At 33.1% G+C, this 20,499-nt stretch overlaps 2 protein-coding genes across 2 annotated transcripts; one reads left to right on the top strand and one right to left on the bottom strand.

Moving 5' to 3' along the window:
* Positions 1-2,454: 2,454 nt before the first annotated feature.
* Positions 2,455-13,563, top strand: LOC129910058 (peroxidasin). Its single transcript, XM_055987302.1, has 8 exons — positions 2,455-3,199; positions 5,853-6,068; positions 6,130-6,201; positions 6,267-6,502; positions 6,617-7,189; positions 7,256-7,632; positions 10,720-10,889; positions 10,955-13,563. Exons 1-8 carry the CDS (start codon positions 3,030-3,032, stop codon positions 13,464-13,466), a joined length of 4,326 nt encoding a protein of 1,441 aa, XP_055843277.1. The 5' UTR covers positions 2,455-3,029; the 3' UTR covers positions 13,467-13,563.
* A 4,306-nt stretch (positions 13,564-17,869) lies between these two features.
* Positions 17,870-18,882, bottom strand: LOC129911023 (enkurin). Its single transcript, XM_055988662.1, has 2 exons — positions 18,165-18,882; positions 17,870-18,104 (listed from the first exon to the last, which is right to left on the bottom strand). The coding sequence occupies exons 1-2, from the start codon at positions 18,798-18,800 to the stop codon at positions 17,931-17,933; spliced, it is 810 nt and encodes a 269-aa protein (XP_055844637.1). The 5' UTR covers positions 18,801-18,882; the 3' UTR covers positions 17,870-17,930.
* Between the last annotated feature and the right edge of the window lie 1,617 nt (positions 18,883-20,499).

Genomic DNA, 20,499 nt, shown 5'->3' with positions numbered 1-20,499 from the left:
TTACCCCTTAATGCATACGAAGCCAAATTTGGCTTATAAACAATTTTTTTAAACAAATTCATTTAAACAAATTTTTTAAATGTAAACCGTTTTGAAACAACCCAAAGAACCCATGTAAAGCATTTTTTAATTTTTTCGTCCGCTAATATTAATTCATGCAGTAGAGGGTTAAATGGCTTTGCAAAAGAAATTGCAAAAGAAATCTTTATGAATGCTATGTATTTTTTTTATCCAATTCGAAAATTATTAGACTCAAAAATGACTTAGGTAGGTTTTTTAGTATGGTAGAAGTGCCTACAACTTATACAATTGCCTTAAATGCATTTATTATTATAGTTCTATATTACCAAAATTATGTCAAATAGTATATGAGTCGTGATATTCATTTAAAAAAAAAAAATACGTTGAATTTCAAATAAACCGCAGTTAAACGGTTTTGCCTTTTTAAACAAATATTCCACAAAATAAATGTGTTATAGTTACTCCATTCTAATATTTGAATTAAAAAATTGTTGAATCATTGTTTTTGATTGAAAATTATGTTTAATATCACTTTCAAATATAACGACTTACATAATTGTATGTTTTGCATCTCTGTGTGAGAAAAAAAGAAGTTCAGTTTCCGGCGCATGCGCGAAAAGCTTTTAGTTTTATATGTTTGCCTTAGCGAAGTTAGGGGATATTTATTTATATTTGTAGAGGTCCTTTAAGTACAAGCAAAACATTGTAAAAAGCATTTAATTTTATAAGTTTGCCTAAGCGAAGTTAGGCTCCCTAATTTTATTTCTAGAAGCCCTGTGAAAGTGAGTACAAGCTAAATTTTTTAAACTGTCAAGCAAACTCATGAGAATAAGAAATATTTGGATAAGTGCCATTATGGTGACCATTTTTGGTTTTTTTATTTATTGTTATAAAAAAATAAATGAAAAAGTGAATCTTTTCATATCGGTAATTGGTTTAAAATAGTGATATTAAAAATGGTTTACTGACCAATTCGGAGTTCATATTCAAGTAAGTGGAAAAGAAAGGAAAACAATATTTTAATCTTTTCCACTTATTTAAATATAAAATAGTGATGGACATTTTAGATTTTTTATCTAAGTTTAAAACAAAGATAATTCTCTAATTTTTAAGAAAAAGCCAAAAGCCCAAAAAAATTAAAGATTTTTTTTCTGCTTCGGAAAAATGGGGTTTGACGGCATCCGGGTGAAACCTCTAAAGTCTAAAAAAACCGAATTTTTCAGATATTCCAGAAAAAATTGTTCTTGAGTAACAAGTTATTCTCTTTCATCTTCTCAATAATGACATGGTTTGACAATCAGTATATAATATTATTTAGTCTTTATTAAATAATTTTTTACAAGATAAAAAAGAAAAACAGAAAATAACCAAAAATAATAACTTTGAAAAAAAAAACACAAATGGTCACCAAAGATAGTGCAACTCATCAGGAAGTTAAATTGAAGCCCTTAGGAAGCTCTGGTTTCAACTAGTCCAAATTTGAAACTCTTTTATTATATACCTGAGTAGCTCGATGGGTAAGGTACCGGACTATCAATCAGGATGTACGAGGTTCAAATCCAGCAAAATGCGTCAAGTAAATAAGAAGTTTTTTTCTCAATATAATTGTGTTTGGAAATTTAATTTCATAAGCAAAACTTGTCTGGATCGAATAAGAAAATGAAAAAATAAAATGGTAATAGGTACACAAAAAAAAATAAAATGAAAAAAAATATTTTTTTTTTCTTTATTCTATTTGGGATATACCTCGTTTAGACTTTCACAATCCTTCGACAAGTCTACTCAGAGCTTCTAAATAAAAATAAAAGCCTGCAACAATAATACACATTTTCAAATTTCAAATGTTGGTTGTTTCTATAAGGCATTAAAGACATGTTATGAGTCTCTCCAATCAACTTGCATATGACTCTTCTAAGGCCTATCAAGCTTCTCGGGTGGGCCAGATGGGCTTCTCTATGGTCGTATACAAGCAATATTTCTTAAATCAAAACAGCTTCGTTAGACCCTTGTGGAAGTAAAATTGTTAGTTGGGAAGCACCATACAAATTTTGACATAATTTCAAAAATTGCAAAAAAAGATTATAACATATTAAATTGCAAAAAGTATAAAGATTTGTACACTCAACAATTTTTCTCAAATAAATCTTCTTAAAGGCCTCGAAAAAAAAACTCCGATCCGCCATTGAAAATAGGCTTAATACAAATATTCATAAGCAAGAAATGTTTCCTTTCTATGCTGCATTGTTTTTGTTCGTCCAGGGATCTCCAAAATAAACCGCGAAAACAAAAATCACAGAAAATGTGTGTTTAAGAGAAATACAAATGAATTCACTTTACGACTTGTCGTTGTTATGAAATTAAAATGCATTCTTAAAAAATCAAGAGTATCTGAGATCATACTCAACTTAGGCTCGCTTCAGAAGTTCGCGAATCCTCAACGAGCACGGTTTCATGACGGAAGATTAGTTTTATTTTAAGAATTGAAAATAAATTCTACCATCATCATCAGCCTCAAGAAACTGTGAAGTTTTTTAAGATATCAATTCCCATTTGGGTCACGTCTTATCACAAAAAAATAATATTCTATGTAGATATATAATTTCTTTCTTAAATATTCTATCCACGTCTTAGTTTTTGTGTTTTATAAATATAAAATTCGGCGCAAGATATCAATTTCAATAATTTAACTATTTCTAAAACCGTATAAAGCTAATTTGGCAGAACATTCGTGTAGCATATACGCGCGAACCACGGGATCAGTTGGATCTGTGTTGTGGATGGTAACATAAAGCCTTTCCTTAGAAGTAATTTGTTAAGTTCGTTCTTTTCTTCTGGTGTTATTTATGTTTCACTTATTTTATTTTTTATCAAATTTAAAAAAAGAACAACTGAGCCGGAAACGCGTATGTGATGAGATTATTTGAATACAAAAAAATGAATGCAGTTTTTGAATAAGATATTTTTATAAAATCGAGTTTTGAAATTAAGAATCAAAAAAAAATCTAACCATGAGGAATTTTTCTGTGTTTCTGGTGTTGATATTAATTGCCTCATTTTTCGACGGTTTCTCTGCTGTAAGTGATTGTCCTGATCGATGTTCTTGTTTTCAAAGAACTGTGAGATGTGTTCGTATGCAGCTTCGAGAAATTCCAAGAATTCCATCGGATACTGCCATCATGTGAGTAAAAAAAAATTATTTAAAGTTTAGGAACCTCATTTGTAACTATGCCTTAAAAAATTTAAGTTTTTCTTAAAAGACCAAGATCTAACCAAAAGCTATGAAAATCAGTTGCAAGTAAGTTTTGTGAAACACGAAAGCTAAACCTTTTATTCTTGAGAGTTTAGTAATTTGAGAGAAAGAAAAGGATATTGATATTTTTGAATTTTTTTTTTTTGAAAATATTCTTTTTTTTTGAAAATATTCTTTTCATATTTTTACTGGTCTTTGAAAAAATATAACCAAAAATATATTTTTATAAAATTTTTTAGATTTTTACCAAACTACACCGGTTCGATTGTTAGATCTTCCTTTAGAAAGACCGCTTGCATTGAAAATTATGTTAAAACTTTAATGAAAAAACCAACACAAACCATATAAGTTCGAAACGTTGAATAGAATATTTGGATAGTTATGAAATATTTTCAATATGTTTGTTTTAATCATAAACCAATATTTGCCTATAGTTTTACCAAAAGAATTTCAATGTTAGGTGTTTTTTTGTTTGATCAATTTTTTTGCACATTCTTACTAAAGTTATGAACAAATAATATCAACAATGTCAACATGCGTTTTCTTTGCACAAGATTCTGTCATCGCCAAGTGAGAATTTGTCATTAATTGAATAATTGCATTCTAAAAAGAGATTTTTTTAGTTACATCTTGGCATTTTATGATTTATTACGCCAACGCTTAGGAGCACGCGACTATTTATTTTGTAAGTAGATAGGTATACTTCATGAGCCTATAAGCTGAGATTTATTTTGATTTAATTGCAACAGACGTCAACAGAAAAAAAAATACAAATAAAAAATAAGTGTGGAGCTACTACACAGAGAAAAATAGACCACATAAAATAGAACAAAAACAATAAGATTTCTCTATGGTTTTCATCCAATAAGGAAACCTTATTAAAACAATCGGGTTTTCCTTATTGTTTTAAAATCTGCAAAAAAATAAAAAAAACGATGACCAGGCTGGGAATCGAACTGGAGACTTCAAATCATTAGTCGCCCACCTTACCACCTGAACCAACCTGCCATGAAAATATTGATCGCGATTTTTGTTCTAGTGCTAAGTTGCAAAAAAAATCAACTTTTCAGTCAAATTTTAATAAGATTTTCTCTATAAAAACAATAAGAAATCTCCTTAAAAAAACCTTATTAATCGTTGATTTTAATAAGATTTCCTTATGAAATGTATGGACGGTAAAACAATATGGCAATCTGTTAGTTTTTAGCGGGTCATATTTTTCTCTGTGTAATTACCGATTATAATCAAATCATACATATTAGAAAAAAAAATTTGATTTTTGATTAGATATTTATTTTACTAATGAGCTTATTTTTTTTGTCTGCTAAGTTCGAACTCTAGTATGATTTGATGACTTTACAAGAGTACTATGATGTAACGTTTGGGAGCACCAGGAATGTTACGCCTCCAAACTAAATAAAAAAAAATATTACAAGATTCTCAATTTTTTTAAGTTTTTAATCTCAAACTCAATTTTGTGTTTTTTTTTTTTGTTAATCTAGTGAGTCTCCTTAACGAATAAACAAATTAATAATTGTTGGCCAGTTAGTAACAAAGAAAGAAAAACATAAGTAGTGAGTAAATTAAGCTTACAAAAATGGCATATCTCGAAACCGGTCGAAGATCTGCGATTTTGATGGTTTTTTTCCCAAGCCGATAGAGTGAATTACATTTTCAATTTTTAATACAGTAAAATAAGGAGAAAAAAGGGGTAAATCTCGGAATGAATGTTAGTAGAAATTTTTTTTGCTCAATATTTTCCTTTTGCCATTCTATAACATATCTCAAAAGTCTAGAAAAATCTCATGTCCGCTTTCGCGATTTCAAGGTCAAATCGCGAAATGGAGATTTTCAAAATTAGCAAAAATAGGCTATGGTATTATATACACATATGATACATGATTTCAAGGTATTTTTTAATGCGGATTTCTGCATGATTTTTTGCAAAGCTATCTTCCGTCTTAAGCGGAAATCCACTTAATTCAAGATGGAAATCTTCTTATCTTGTGACATAAAAATAAGATGATTTTCATCTTAAATTAAGTGGATTTCCGCTTAATTTAAGACGGAATCATCTTGGCAAAGAACCATGCTGAAATCCACTTGTTTTTAGGTGGTGTTTTTCTCCGTGAACGTACTAAAATGTTGGTTATTTAAAAATTGGCAAGACTCTTAATTGTGTGTGGTCACGATGTGTATTACATTTGTGGAAACCATTTTAGACCACCAACTTAAGAATTAGTTTCTTAGGTACCAGAATGCTTAATAATGTCTTAGGCGTTGAGAAATATCTTCGTGTATCACCTCTTCTGCACATCCTCTGAAAAGTAGTTTCGGAACTGATACTATACTCTCGTTGAGGGTTTCTTGGTGTCGTATGTTGTTTAGAATTTGCAACCATTTTGTTTAAATTAAGGACATTTACAATCGTAGGAACCCCTTTCCATCTCTTTTAAGTTAATCTTGTAAAACTGAATTCTCCGCAAAAAATAGCGATGATAAACAATTTAAATTTAGTGGAGATACGAGTATATAAATGGACCGATTATTTCTGTAGTTATTCATCATAATTTTATTTCAGAGATCTTCGATATAATAGCTTGCAGTCTATACCATCTAATGCTTTTGCTGGCCTAAATCAAGTTCATACAATTTTCTTAAGTGAAAATGAAATTGGTTTTATTAAAGAAGACTCTCTGACTGGATTGATTGCCCTTAAATATTTGTATCTTAATAATAACCGGATCAGTCAAATTGCACCAGGATCATTTAAGGGACTGGACTTTTTGGAAGGACTGTAAGTACCATATATTATTGTCAGAATAATAAATATAAATATTTAAAACTTAATTTTAAAGATTTTTGGAAAACAATGATATTTGGCAACTTGAACCATCAACATTTGATGATCTATCGAGAGTTAACAGATTGTAAGTAAACTAGGTTTTGATTAGTAGGCACACATAATAAAAATTCTTCTAAATTTTTAACTAAGGTTCCTTTTTGGCAACAAGTTGACAAGTCTTCCAGTTGGAATATTCGATAATTTGGTCAGCTTAAAACGCTTGAGATTGGACAATAATCCTATAAATTGTGATTGTGGAGTTGGTTCATTGGTAACATTGAAAAAGAATACTAGAGAATATTTGTCAATATCACTAACATGCGAAGCTCCAAGCAATCTTCATCAAAAATCATTTATAGCCCTGACAGAACAGGACTTTCACTGCAGTAAGTATAATAATTTATCGGAAAGGAATAATCAGAGTTGAAGACTTGCTGATTCACGAATTTTCATAGAGGAATTTTTTATCTTCCTTCATTAAATTTGAACTTATTTTGTAGCGAAACCTCAAATGATTGAAGAACCCCATGACATGCAAACATATTTCGGACAAACAGTCGAACTTCCCTGCACAGTGATTGGTGATCCCGAACCAGAAGTCGTATGGATGCATAACACAAACGAAATCTCCGACGACTATTCACCAAGAATGCAAATTCTAGACTCAGGAAATCTACAAATAAGATCCGTTGACAACAATGATGTTGGTATCTATGAATGCATTGGTCGGAATGATATTGGCGAAACCAAATCTCAGCCAATTAGAATGATTGTCAATACCAATGAAGTTCTTCGTCAAGAACCACCTCAATTTGTCCATCAGCCAAAAGATACAATTGTTGGTATCGATGATTTTACCGTTCTAGATTGTACAGCTTCTGGTTTCCCAGTTCCAGAAATACAATGGTATTTTAATGGCCGTCAAGTGTCTCAGTCAACACAAACAACAAGAGTTCTTTCAAATGGAAGCTTAGAAATATCTGAAGCTACTTTGAGATCATCAGGAACTTACAAATGTATAGCTAGTAACGCTTTTGGAAGTGTTCAAGCTAAGGTTAAAGTCGAAGTTAAGGGTAAGGACAAGGCACATTGCACATATCTAATTTGATTTTTTCGACTTCATATTTTCGAATTTTTAGAACTGCCTGTTTTCATTTTGGCACCACAAAGTCAGACGGTCAAGTATGGACAAAATATCGAACTCGAATGTGATGCTGAAGGACATCCACTCCCATCAATATCCTGGACATTTAATGATCAAGCAATAATACCGAATGAGCGAATCACTTTGGATAATGAAAACACCGAATTGATTATTAAGGATGCTGAAAATACTGACTCTGGCATTTACACTTGCATTGCGATGAATGAAAATGGTGAATCAAAATCGAAAGCAACGATTTCTGTAGAAAGTGATCACAGTCCACCACGGATTTTATTTGCTCCATATGATTTGGAAGCATTTTCTGGAACAACTATTGAGCTGCCATGTAAGGGAGATGATGATTCTGTGCAGGTATAATTTGTTTCTTTTTCGTTTTTATATGTACATTGGACGGTCAGGGTCACACAGTCAAAAATACCGTCACGTCACATTTAAGTGCCTTATTACTGTTTATATATCCCAGCTATTTACTGCGCTTCATTTTGGAATTGAAGTGCATCATAACGCATTTGACGATCGTCTTCATATCTTCACATATTTAACGCAAGTCTTTTCGTAGTTGACGCGCGTCATTTTTACTTGCGATATAGGTACTATAGGGCAAGTTTAGGATTCGTAAAAAAAATCGAACTCGAGATAACAATTTTACATGACATTACGATGATGGAGAATGCCAAAAAAGTGGGTCCGGCAATTCTGTCTGTCTGTCTGTCTGTCTGTCTGTCTGTCTGTCTGTCTGTCTGTCTGTCTGTCTGTCTGTCTGTCTGTCTGTCTGTCTGTCTGTCTGTCTGTCTGTCTGTCTGTCTGTCCGTCTGTCTCTATCTGGAGCTGCAGCCTAAACGAGTGAAGTGATTTTCTTCAAACTTGGTAGTTAGCAGTTTTTGGTGATTCCCTAGAGGGGAAATTGAAATTTTTTTTTTATGACCAAAACTAACGGTACCTGCCATATAACGGAAATAGAAAAGTTAATTTTTTTCAAAAACGGCTCTAACGATTTTGATTAAAATTTTTGTGTGTAATACTACACATAAGGGCCAACTTTTTAAATAAAAAAAATATTTTTTGTACCGTTATTAACGGTACCTGTCATAGAACGGTTTTTTTCGTTTCTGAATATCTCGTACAAAATTAACCCGATTTAAATGAAAATGTTTATACAAAAGTGTGTAAGTAAAGATAATATTAAAATTTTAGAAAATTTTCAAAAAAAGCATTTTTGGTTTTTTAAAAAATATTTCAAAATTTTTTTTTTTGAAAAATCAATTTTTTGAAAACGGATCAATGAAAAATTTTGAAATTTAGTTTTTATGTGTAAATTAATTATTTCTTCAAAATGGCATACCAACTTTTTTTTTGAAAAATGTTAAAAAATTTTATATATAAAAAATTATTTTTTTAAAAAACGGCTCCTACAATTTTCAAAATTTTTTTTCTAAAAATACCTTTTTATACGAGAAATAAAATGGCATATTTGTTTTTTTTTTTTTTAAGATATTTTAAAACGGAGTTTTATTAATTATAAAAACAGATTTAATTTTTTTATACTACTTATGAAATTTCTTCAAAATATCGAATTTTAAATTTCTTGAATAAAAAGCTTTAACATTATAGTTACTTTAAGCATAAGAGCAAGTACGTGCGACCCCAGTCGTGCAATTTATTTTCTTTAACTTACGTCTCTTTGGATTTGAAGGTCGTGTTTTCGCATTTGAAGCGCGTCGTAACGCATTTGACGCACGTCTTTTCGCAATTGACGTGCGTCTTTTCACATGAGAACCTCATTTAACTGGATTTTAAGCGTGTCTTTTAGCATTTGGCACTCGTGTTTTCGCATTAAACGCACGTCTTTTTGTATATGACGCGCTTATTGGATTTAAAGCGCGTTATAACGCATCTCGCGTCTTTTCATATTTAAAACACGTCTCCACGCATTTGACGCAAGTCTTTTCGCATTTAACGCGCGTCTTTTTGCATTTGACCTACGTCTTTTTGGGTTTGAAGTGCGCCTTTTCACATGAGAACCTCATTTTATTGGACTTGAAGCGTGTCTTTTTACTTGCGATATAGGTACTATAGGGCAAGTTTAGGATTCGTAAAAAAAATCGAACTTGAGATAACAATTTTACATGACATTACGATGATGGAGAATGCCAAAAAAGTGGGTCCGGCAATTCTGTCTGTCTGTCTGTCTGTCTGTCTGTCTGTCTGTCTGTCTGTCTGTCTGTCTGTCTGTCTGTCTGTCTGTCTGTCTGTCTGTCTGTCTGTCTGTCTGTCTGTCTGTCTGTCTGTCTGTCTGTCTGTCTGTCTATCTGTCTGTCTGTCTGTCTGTCTGTCTGTCTGTCTGTCTGTCTGTCTGTCTGTGTGTCTGTCTCTATCTGGAGCTGCACCCTAAACGAGTGAAGTGATTTTCTTCAAACTTGGTAGTTAGCAGTTTTTGGTGATTCCCTAGAGGGGAAATTGAAATTTTTTTTTATGACCAAAACTAACGGTACCTGCCATATAACGGAAATAGAAAAGTTAATTTTTTTCAAAAACGGCTCTAACGATTTTGATTAAAATTTTTGTGTTTAGTACTACATATAAGAGCCAACTTTTTAAATAAAAAAAATATATTTTGTACCGTTATTAACGGTACCTGTCATAGAACGGTTTTTTTCGTTTCTGAATATCTCGTACAACATTAACCCGATTTAAATGAAAATTTTTATACAAAAGTGTGTAAGTAAAGATAATATTAAAATTTTAGAAAATTTTCAAAAAACGCATTTTTGGATTTTTAAAAAATATTTCAAATTTTTTTTTTGAAAAATCAATTTTTTGAAAACGGATCAATGAAAAATTTTGAAATTTAGTTTTTATGTGTAAATTAATTATTTCTTCAAAATGGCATACCAACTTTTTTTTTGAAAAATGTTAAAAAATTTTATATATAAAAATTTATTTTTTTAAAAAACGGCTCCTACAATTTTCGAAAATTTTTTTCTAAAAATACCTTTTTATACAAGAAATAAAATGGCATATTTGTTTTTTTTTTTTAAGATAATTTAAAACGGAGTTTAATTAATTATAAAAACAGATTTAATTTTTTTATACTACTTATGAAATTTCTTCAAAATATCAAATTTTAAATTTCTTGAATAAATAGCTTTAACATTATAGTTACTTTAAGCATAAGAGCAAGTACGTGCGACCACAGTCGTGCAATTTATTTTATTTAAAGTGCGTTATTTAAAAAGCGTTATAATGCATTTGAAGCGCGTCTTTACACAGTTGACTGACTTTTCGCGTTTGTTTGAACGTATTTTCGCACTTGTAGACGCACTTATCAAACTTGACGCAGTTATCGTATTTAACGCATTTGTCGCACTTCTTGCCACTCACTTTTTCTTTAATCCATTTTTTTGTACATTCAATAAATAGCCACTTTATCTTCACTAGATCAAATGGCAAAAAGATGGACGCCTGATAACAGAAAATGAACGCTTCCAAATAAGCCTTTCCGGAAGTTTATATGTTAAAAATGCCACACTTGCTGATACGGGGCGTTACGAATGTTCGATTAAGAACGAACACGGTCGAGCAACTGCATCGGGTTTTGTTACAATCAAGTAAGTTTTCTTTCACTAAATTGGATTTAATTGCATAACTTTAATTGTTTTTCTTCAATTTCTAGAAGCAACGATGCTCTTGCTCCTGGTGATAGATTTGTTCGAGTAGCTTTTGCAGAAGCTGCCCGAGAAATTGATTTATCAATCAATAATACTATTGAGTCTTTATTTTCGGATCGAAAACCAAGTAATCCACTGCATCATGGTGATCTATTGAGACTATTCCGTTTTCCAAAAGGCGAAGCACGACAACTTGCTCGTGCAGCTGAAATTTATGAAAGAACTTTGGTAAACATTCGAAAACATGTTCAGGAGGGTCACAATCTTTCGATTAGCAGTAGCCAATATGAATTCAAAGATCTTCTATCTCGAGAACATTTACGTCTTGTTGCCGAACTTTCTGGTTGCATGGAACATCGTGAAATGCCAAATTGTACAGATATGTGTTATCATTCCAAGTACCGAAGTGTCGATGGTACATGTAACAATCTTAACAATCCAACTTGGGGTGCATCGCTAACTGCTTTTCGGCGCATAGAAAAACCAATTTACGAAAATGGTTTCAGTATGCCTATTGGATGGATGAAGGGTAAACTGTATGCAGGTTTTGAGAAGCCCAGTGCACGATTAGTCTCCACAACTTTGATCTCTACAAAAGAGATTACTCCAGATGAACATATAACTCACATGGTTATGCAATGGGGTCAATTTGTGGATCATGACTTGGACCATGCTATTCCTTCGGTAAGTTCGGAGAGTTGGGATGGTATTGACTGTAAGAAAACTTGTGAATTTGCACCTCCATGCTATCCCATGGAAGTTCCACCAGATGATCCACGTGTTAAGAATAGGAGATGTATAGATTTGATTCGATCCAGTGCCATTTGTGGCTCAGGAATGACTTCGGTATTCTTTGATGCTGTTCAGCCAAGAGAACAAATTAACCAATTGACCTCATACATTGATGCTTCCCAAGTATACGGTTTTACCCAGGAGTTTTCCCATGAACTTAGGAATCTTACCACCGACGAAGGTTTGCTCCGAACTGGTGTCCATTTCCCCCACCAGAAGGATATGTTACCATTTGCAGCTCCACAAGATGGAATCGATTGTCGCAGGAACTTAAACGATAATAATATGAATTGTTTTGTAGCCGGAGATATTAGAGCCAATGAACAGGTGGGTCTATTAGCCATGCACACCATTTGGATGAGAGAACATAACAGAATAGCCTTGAAACTTAAGGAGATAAACCCTCATTGGGATGGTGATACTCTATACCAAGAAGCTAGAAAAATTGTTGGAGCTCAGATGCAACACATAACTTTTAATCAATGGCTTCCTATCGTAGTGGGTCCAAGTGGAATGGAAAAACTGGGTGAATACAAAGGTTATAACCCATCGATCAATCCATCAATTGCCAACGAATTTGCCACTGCAGCATTTCGATTTGGTCATACTCTCATCAATCCAATACTTCACCGAGTCAACGAAACTTATCAGCCCATTCCGCAAGGACATCTTCCATTACATAAAGCATTTTTCGCCCCTTGGAGAATAGCTTATGAAGGTGGTGTGGATCCTTTGTTGCGTGGTATGTTTACAACTGCTGCCAAGTTAAAGAAACCCGATCAAAATTTAAATACTGAGTTGACCGAGAAGTTGTTCCTTACCCAACATGCTGTTGCTCTTGACTTGGCAGCCATGAATGTTCAACGAGGACGAGATCATGGTATTCCCGGATACAACATGTATCGAAAATTCTGCAATTTGACTGTAGCAATGACTTTCGATGACCTTGCCAAAGAAATCAGTGATACAGAAGTAAGAAGAAAGATGGAAAAACTCTACGGTCATCCTGATAACATCGATATATTTGTTGGAGGAATACTTGAAGATCCTGTTGAGGGTGGAAAAATTGGACCACTCTTCCAATGTTTGATAGTTGATCAATTTCGAAGACTCCGAGATGGAGATCGATTTTTCTATGAAAATCCTTCAGTTTTTCTACCTGAACAACTTCAGCAGATTAAACAAGCTAATTTGGCACGTGTTCTTTGTGACAATGGTGACAATATCAATGAAATAACTGAAAATGTATTCTATCTTCCAAAGGAACAAGGAGGTTTTAAGAGCTGTCTTGATATTCATGGTATAAATTTATACTTTTGGCAAGATTGTGGAAGTTGTGATGCACTTCCTCCATTACTGAAAAGTTATGTGCCAGAGACATACCCGAAACGACATAAGAGATCTTTATCAGATAATATGGTGATCAGGGATGACATCAACGAAGATCATTGGGATATGAATTATGAGAGAATTGTGGGTTTGGAAGGAATCATTAGCAGTTTTCAAGATGAATTGAATTATCTTCAAAATAAGATTGAAAATATTGAAAAGACTTGTAATTCAGCGTTGAAGAATGAAGTTATTAAAACGAATAAGAAACCATTTTGTATTGATGAGTCTGGAAAAGTTCGTTTGAATAATGAATCATGGGATCAGGATGAATGTACCAGTTGCAAGTGCAAGCGTTCTCAAGTGACTTGTATTCAAAAGAATTGCACGCCATGAATATTTGAAGTAAGTTGACGAAATTAAATTAAGAAAATGATGGAAGAATATATGTAGTCAAGTTAACAAAAATTATTTTGTATCAATAAACATAAATAAAAATGAGTTTTTTTTTTGTTTGTTTGTTTTTGTAACTTTAAAAAGAAGTTTTATATTGAAAAAGCCATACACAAAACCACTTTTAAAAAGAAGAGGAATAAAAAAATACTTACTTTAAAAAAGTTCTTCAATCTTTATAAAAGGTTCCTCAACATCTTCTACACTGGGGGCTAAAATCCACTCCTAGTAAACTAAAGGTGCTTCTCTTTTTGTATTACATATGTATTACATATCAAATAGCAGCTGCAGGGGCGTTCACACCATTGGGGCAATCAAGGCGGTGCCCCGGGGCATAGCCGTATTTAGGGGGGGGGGGGTTTGGGTGTTTAACCCCCCCCGAAATTTTTTTTCAGAAAATCAAAAGATACCTATATTATAAACATATACATTATACAAGTCTAATATGTGCAGCACTAAATGATTTGGTTTTGTATTTTAGTAATTTGATTACCTATATGAAAATCTCCCTTAAAATTACTACCAATTTTGCATCGTTGAAGAAGCTGTTGATGAAGTTTGTATAAAAGAAACCAAAAATTGTTTGGTCCATTACAAAGAGTTTTTATCTCTTTGACCATTTCCTTAGGCACTATGTTAACACCTTAAAATGCTCTTTTAAGAACCCTTTAAATGCCACAAGTTCTTATGCAGGGTTTTTGGTGCCGAGACTAAACTATGCCTTTTCAAAGGGTTTCGGTGGCCGAACTCGAATCCAAAGACGGGAAATATTACCTTTAATTTTATTTAAATCTTTCAGACATCTTTTCTACTGTCCGAGATATCTTCAGTTGCTTATTACCCACTTTTGTTCTATGTTAACCTTAAATCCAGTATGTAAGCGAAAATAAATGTATCGATTTATTCAGAGACTGTAGTACCTACCAACGCTAGGAAATAACCTCGAAAACTGGTAAAAAGCGGGATTTTCGATTTTCTAACGGGAATATCTCAAAAACGCGATGTGATAGAATTTTTCTGAGTTCGGATTCGAGCTCAGCACATAAAAAAACCTTTAGAAAAGTATATCTTGGTTTCTGTAACAAAAACCTTGTTGGCCATACTCAAAATAAAAAAAATGCAATTATACTTTTGCAATGGAAGAAAAACTTGTTTTTATTTCTAAATATTATAAGAGAAAGTAACGGGACATTTTGTTCTTCTCAATATTCTTGTTTTTTGATCCCCTTTAATAAAAAATATAGTAGGGTGTTGCTGCAATACTCGGTTTTATATAAATAGCATTTTTATATGGTGCGATTATACTTTTGCAAAGCACTGTATTTACAACATTTCGTTATTCTTTTGTTTCAAATTATAAAATTAAACAATTTCAGTTTATTGTTAAATTTCAAAGTGAAGTATAACACTGGTCAACAAAATTAAACTTCTTTTTTGATACAGAAACCAGGGTATACTCTTCTATATTTTTTTTTTGGTGCTGAGCTCGAAACCGAAGTCAAAAAAATTCGATCACATCACGTTTTTGAGATATTCCCGTTAGAAAATCGAAAATGCCGCTTTTTACCAGTTTTCAGGGTTATTTTTTAGCGTTTACTTATTTTTCTTTAAAATTGAATTTGTAACAGTTTCTAAAAGAATTAAGTTTTGTCTCTCTAAATCCGTTTAAATCTTTTAAAAATCTATTTTCTTCCTCGAGAAATCAAACCTTGAAATCAAAGTGTTTGGGGCATCTCATATTTATTTGCTTTTAATAGCAAATATCGAAAAGTTCTGTACCAATCGCTTTCAAATTTTGACACAATTCTTTTAGAAACTGTTACAAATTTAATTTAAAAAAAATAAGTAAACGCTAAAAAATAACTTTGAAAACTGGTAAAAATCGGCATTTTCGATTTTCTAACGGGAATATCTCCAAAACGTGATGTGATAGAATTTTTCTGACTTCGGATTCGAGCTCAGCCTATAGAAAAGTATACCCTGGTTTCTGTAACAAAAACCTTGTTGACCAGTGTAATTAGCTCATGTCAAACAACTTGGATTATTTAAAATTTTGGTTTTTAAGTATTTCATTTCATTTAGAACTCAATAGATAGAATGTACCTGTCAATTTTCTGCTACAAATTTCAGTGCAAGAAAAAGTCCATTTTTCAATGTTTTATATATTAAATTGTACGAAATAATTTTTTTTATAAAGCCTTAGAATGGTTAAAATTTGTTTCTTAAAAAAAATTTTCTTGCTCGCTGACGCTCGCAATTTATATCAACCAACTTATCACTCTTTGTACCTACAAAACTAGAGATGACGCTGAATATTCGGCCATTTTTAAATTCGTTTACCGTAAGCAGGGCTTTTTCAAACTTTTAACTACGAATTCCTCTCCTAAAAAATACTTAAAAAGGATATTGGCAAATTTTTCGCTTCTACACAGTTCAAATGACTATTTGATTTAGCGGGATTTAGAATCGACTGCAGTTACATATAGTTGATACAAAGTATTGTGATTTCTAAAAAAAAAATTTTGTTTGGTCTGAGCTAACCCCCCCCCGAAATGAAATCCTAGCTACGGCTATGCCCCGGGGCCCCCGACACGCCAGGGTCCCGAATGGAGACAGTGCAGAAAGTTCCTTACTCATAAAAGTAAAGAAGCAAAAAGATAAAATATTTGACATGAATATGAATCACTTGGGACACAAGAAAGACAAATTGTATTCTTCAGTTTAATGCATAATAAATTGGTTGTCAGCCACATAATATAGCATTAAATATAAAACCTCAGGGGGGCCAAAAACAATAAATTATATATTGTCTTAGGGCCCCAAAAAATTTTACTTGAAAAATCTTAGAGACTAACAAATGATACCTCAGTGTCCCAAAAAAAAGTTGGGCGAATACGTACTTTTTTGTTTGTTCTTATTTTCTATATCAAAGGAATCCCAAAATTTAGTCTTGCCCCGGGGCCTCGGCAACTCAACGTACGCCTCTGGCAGCTGAAAAGATACTCGAAATAATTTCATTTCGTTGTTTTTTTTTTGGAAAGTTTGTGCCCCTTAAAACCTATAGCCTACAATTTCAATAGTCTGTTTTTTTTTTAATCACCGAACCGCCAAATTATCGTAAGCGCCAAATTTAATGATGCATCGAACAATTTGTATGACTAAAGGTGGCAAAAGCTCCTCAATAATTAAAGACCAAATTTGGTTCCCCACATTTGTGCATTAAATTAAAAAATCTGTCAAAACTTTAGATGAGTCGGGAAGAAGTTCACTTTCACAATTTCATATTTAAAGTGGAATTCGATAAAAAATTATACTTTTTTTGAGTCAAAACACAAGTAAACAGAAATTATTTTTCTGCCCAAAGACATTTTTGGTACCCACTAAATTTGTAAGGGTGAGGAATTTTTTTAATATCTCATGGTCGCTCTCTTCTACGAAAAAAAAATTAAAATTTTGGATGTTCGAAGAGGCCTTAGACCAAATAATACTAAAAACAAAAGCCTCAGACTGAGTGTGAAGCTTACAACCGCTTGAAATATATCCGAAATACCACCTCTTAGTAAAGACTAACATCAGCAGTTGTAGGGTACTTAAAAAAAAACACATGTTCAAGTCAGCAGCCATCATTTTTGCGTGATAATGACACATCATAGAACAGTAAACAATTCAATATAAGAATTTTAAAGCCTGGTAGCCACCACAATAAGTGTGTTTTCATAACCGTCAGACCACAAACCAAACTTTTTGTACACACTTTGAGAGAAAACACTTTACAATTCGACAAAAGCAATACATTAACGCAAAATTATAGACGAAGACATAGTATATCATATTCTTGCAAACACATCCGGGATCTTAACATCATAAAAAAAAATCCCAAATGATGCCTAACAGTATTATTTTAAAGTTCACTAAAAATTTAACGAAAGTCAACTATTTTCGATTCAAAATCAGATATATGTAATTTATTTTCTTATAATTTTTTTAAATTTATATTTAAACGGTCACTGTGGTGTATGCGTAACCTTTTTTCTCTATTTTTTCCATTTTACTCCTTTTTTAACAATATTACCTCTAAGATCGAGGGTGTTTTAGATGCAGCTAACAAGACACTAGTAATGAGAAATAGAAAGAAAGAAAAGAATAATAGACCAATTCAGTATTTATAGACAATTTCAAATCATTTATATAAACCAATTCCAAATGAAAAAGGCTGTATCTCACTTATGTTTTAACAGAAGATAAGTCATTTAAAACAATAATATAAATGCATAAAAACTTTGTTACTATGATCTCTCTATGAAGATAATGAAAATCATAAAAAAATCAAAAGAGTATCCTCAAAATTATTTTTGTATAGTCTTTTATTTCATGCCATTCAATCGCAATTTTACATTATTTGATTTATCAATCATCACAAATCAAAATTACTGGATTAGACTCCATTAAAAGTATGTCTTGTTCTAAGCGCTTCAGTTCTTGCTCAAGTTTTGCCTTTCGTTGTTTCTTTGAATGAGTATCAGTAAAAATAGGTAAAAGCTGATAAGTTTTCTCCAATTCTGAATGATTTTCACGCAAGCCCTACAGAAAAAAAAAACTCAAATCAATAACTATCAAAACACACTTTAGTACTAAGCATACCATTAAAATTGCATTCCGATCAGCATTGCTAAGAATTTGAACACCATGAGCGACTTCATTTGGTTCCTTAAGCTTGTAGCACTTATTTTCTTCGAGTGCTTTTCTAATCCCATTTAAATATGTCGGAGTTTTTCCGAATTTTTTCGACAATACATGCTTCGGGACAAGACCAGTTCCATCTAAATTATGTCGTTCACCTACAGCGGTATCAACATATTTGGGAGTTACACGTTGTGGTGTTGCAGTCTTCACTCGTTTGATATTCTTCTTGATAAAATTTACTTCATTTGAAGCGTTTTCGTGTTTATTTTCCTTCTTTGGAATTGGTGGCAATTCTTTGCTGGGAGGACAAACGTGATCATTCAAACGTTGCCATTTAATACCGCCGTTTTTCTTCAAGAACTTTGAAGGATCATCCAATGGAGTTTCAGCGTAGCCTAATGTTTTATGGGAATATTTTCTTGATGCAGATATGATTTTCTTTCCTTGGCACTCGATTTGATTGATTGGAGGATTTTTAACCGATTCACGATGAATGGAAATATATTTTGGAAATTTATAATGTTTTTCAGCTGATGTTGGTTTTTCAATATCGTGAATATTTTCATTGTGGTATGTTATGTACACCAGTGACATATTTCCCACAATTTATTTTTATTTATTTAAATAGAAAAGATAAGACCTTTTTTCAGAAGTTTAAAATGATTTTTTTATATTTTTTTATTTAAAAAAGGTATTGATTAAATAAAGTAAGAGAAGCTTCCATAGCTACCATATGCGTCGAGTAACAAAGTTATAGCCTTGCTTGCATGCAGTACGCATGTGCCAACAAATGCAATAAATATCTTAGGGCCAGTTGTACTAACGTGGTTTAGCCTCGGATCAGGAATTTAACCCACCGATTTCGGTGGATTAGCTGCGGGTCAACTTCGAATCAAACATGGATGTGGCTATTTGTAAATATGTGAGCTTTGCACCAGTTTTGTCTTCGACTTTAGTTGCCGACTTTAGTCACCGACATGAGTCGTCGACTTTTGTCTTCGACTTTAGTCGTCGACTTTTGTCTTCGACTTTGGTCGTCGACTTTTGTCGTCGACTTTTGTCGTCGACTTTTGTCGTCGACTTTTGTCGTCGACTTTTGTCGTCGACTTTTGTCGTCGACTTTTGTCGTCGACTTTTGTCGTCGACTTTTGTCTTCGACTTCGACTTTTGTAGTTGATTTTTGTCGTCGACTTTTGTCGTCGACTTTCGTCGTTGATTTTTGTCGTCGACTTTTGTCGTCGACTTTTGTCGTCGACTTTTGTCGTCGACTTTTGTCGTCGACTTTTGTCGTTGATTTTTGTCGTCGACTTTTGTCGTCGACTTTTGTCGTCGACTTTTGTCGTCGACTTTTGTCGTCGACTTTTTTCGTCGACTTTTATCGTCGACTTTTGTGGTCGACTTTTGTCGTCGACTTTTGTCTTCGACTTTTGTCGTCGTCTTTTGTCTTCGACTTTTGTATTCGACTTTTGTCGTCGACTTTTGTCGTCGACTTTTGTCGTCGACTTTTGTCGTCGACTTTTGTCGTCGACTTTTGTCGTTGATTTTTGTCGTCGACTTTTGTCGTCGACTTTTGTCGTCGACTTTTGTCGTCGACTTTTGTCGTCGACTTTTTTCGTCGACTTTTATCGTCGACTTTTGTGGTCGACTTTTGTCGTCGACTTTTGTCTTCGACTTTTGTCGTCGTCTTTTGTCTTCGACTTTTGTATTCGACTTTTGTCGTCGACTTTTGTCGTCGACTTTTGTCTTCGACTTTTGTCTTCGACTTTTGTCTTCGACTTTTGTCGTCGACTTTTGTCTTCGACTTTTGTCTTCGACTTTTGTCTTCGACTTTTGTCGTCGACTTTTGTCTTCGACTTTTGTCGTCGACTTTTGTCGTCGACTTTTGTCGTCGACTTTTGTCGTCGACTTTTGTCTTCGACTTTTGTCTTCGACTTTTGTCGTCGACTTTTGTCGTCGACTTTTGTCTTCGACTTTTGTCGCCGACTGTTGTCGTCGACTTTTGTCGTCGACTTTTGTCGTCGACTTTTGTCGTCGACTTTTGTCGTCGACTTTTGTCGTCGACTTTTGTCGTCGACTTTTGTCGTCGACTTTTGTCGTCGACTTTTGTCGTCGACTTTTGTCTTCGACTTTTGTCTTCGACTTTTGTCTTCGACTTTTGTCGTCGACTTTTGTCGTCGACTTTTGTCTTCGACTTTTGGCGTCGACTTTTGTCGTCGACTTTTGTCTTCGATTTTTGTCTTCGACTTTTGTCGTCGACTTTTGTCTTCGACTTTTGTCGTCGACTTTTGTCGTC

Source organism: Episyrphus balteatus, chromosome 2, assembly GCF_945859705.1.
Source record: "Episyrphus balteatus chromosome 2, idEpiBalt1.1, whole genome shotgun sequence".
Taxonomy (NCBI): domain Eukaryota; kingdom Metazoa; phylum Arthropoda; class Insecta; order Diptera; family Syrphidae; genus Episyrphus; species Episyrphus balteatus.
The sequence above is the reverse complement of the archived record's forward strand: the minus strand, read 5'-3'. Positions and strand labels throughout refer to the sequence as shown.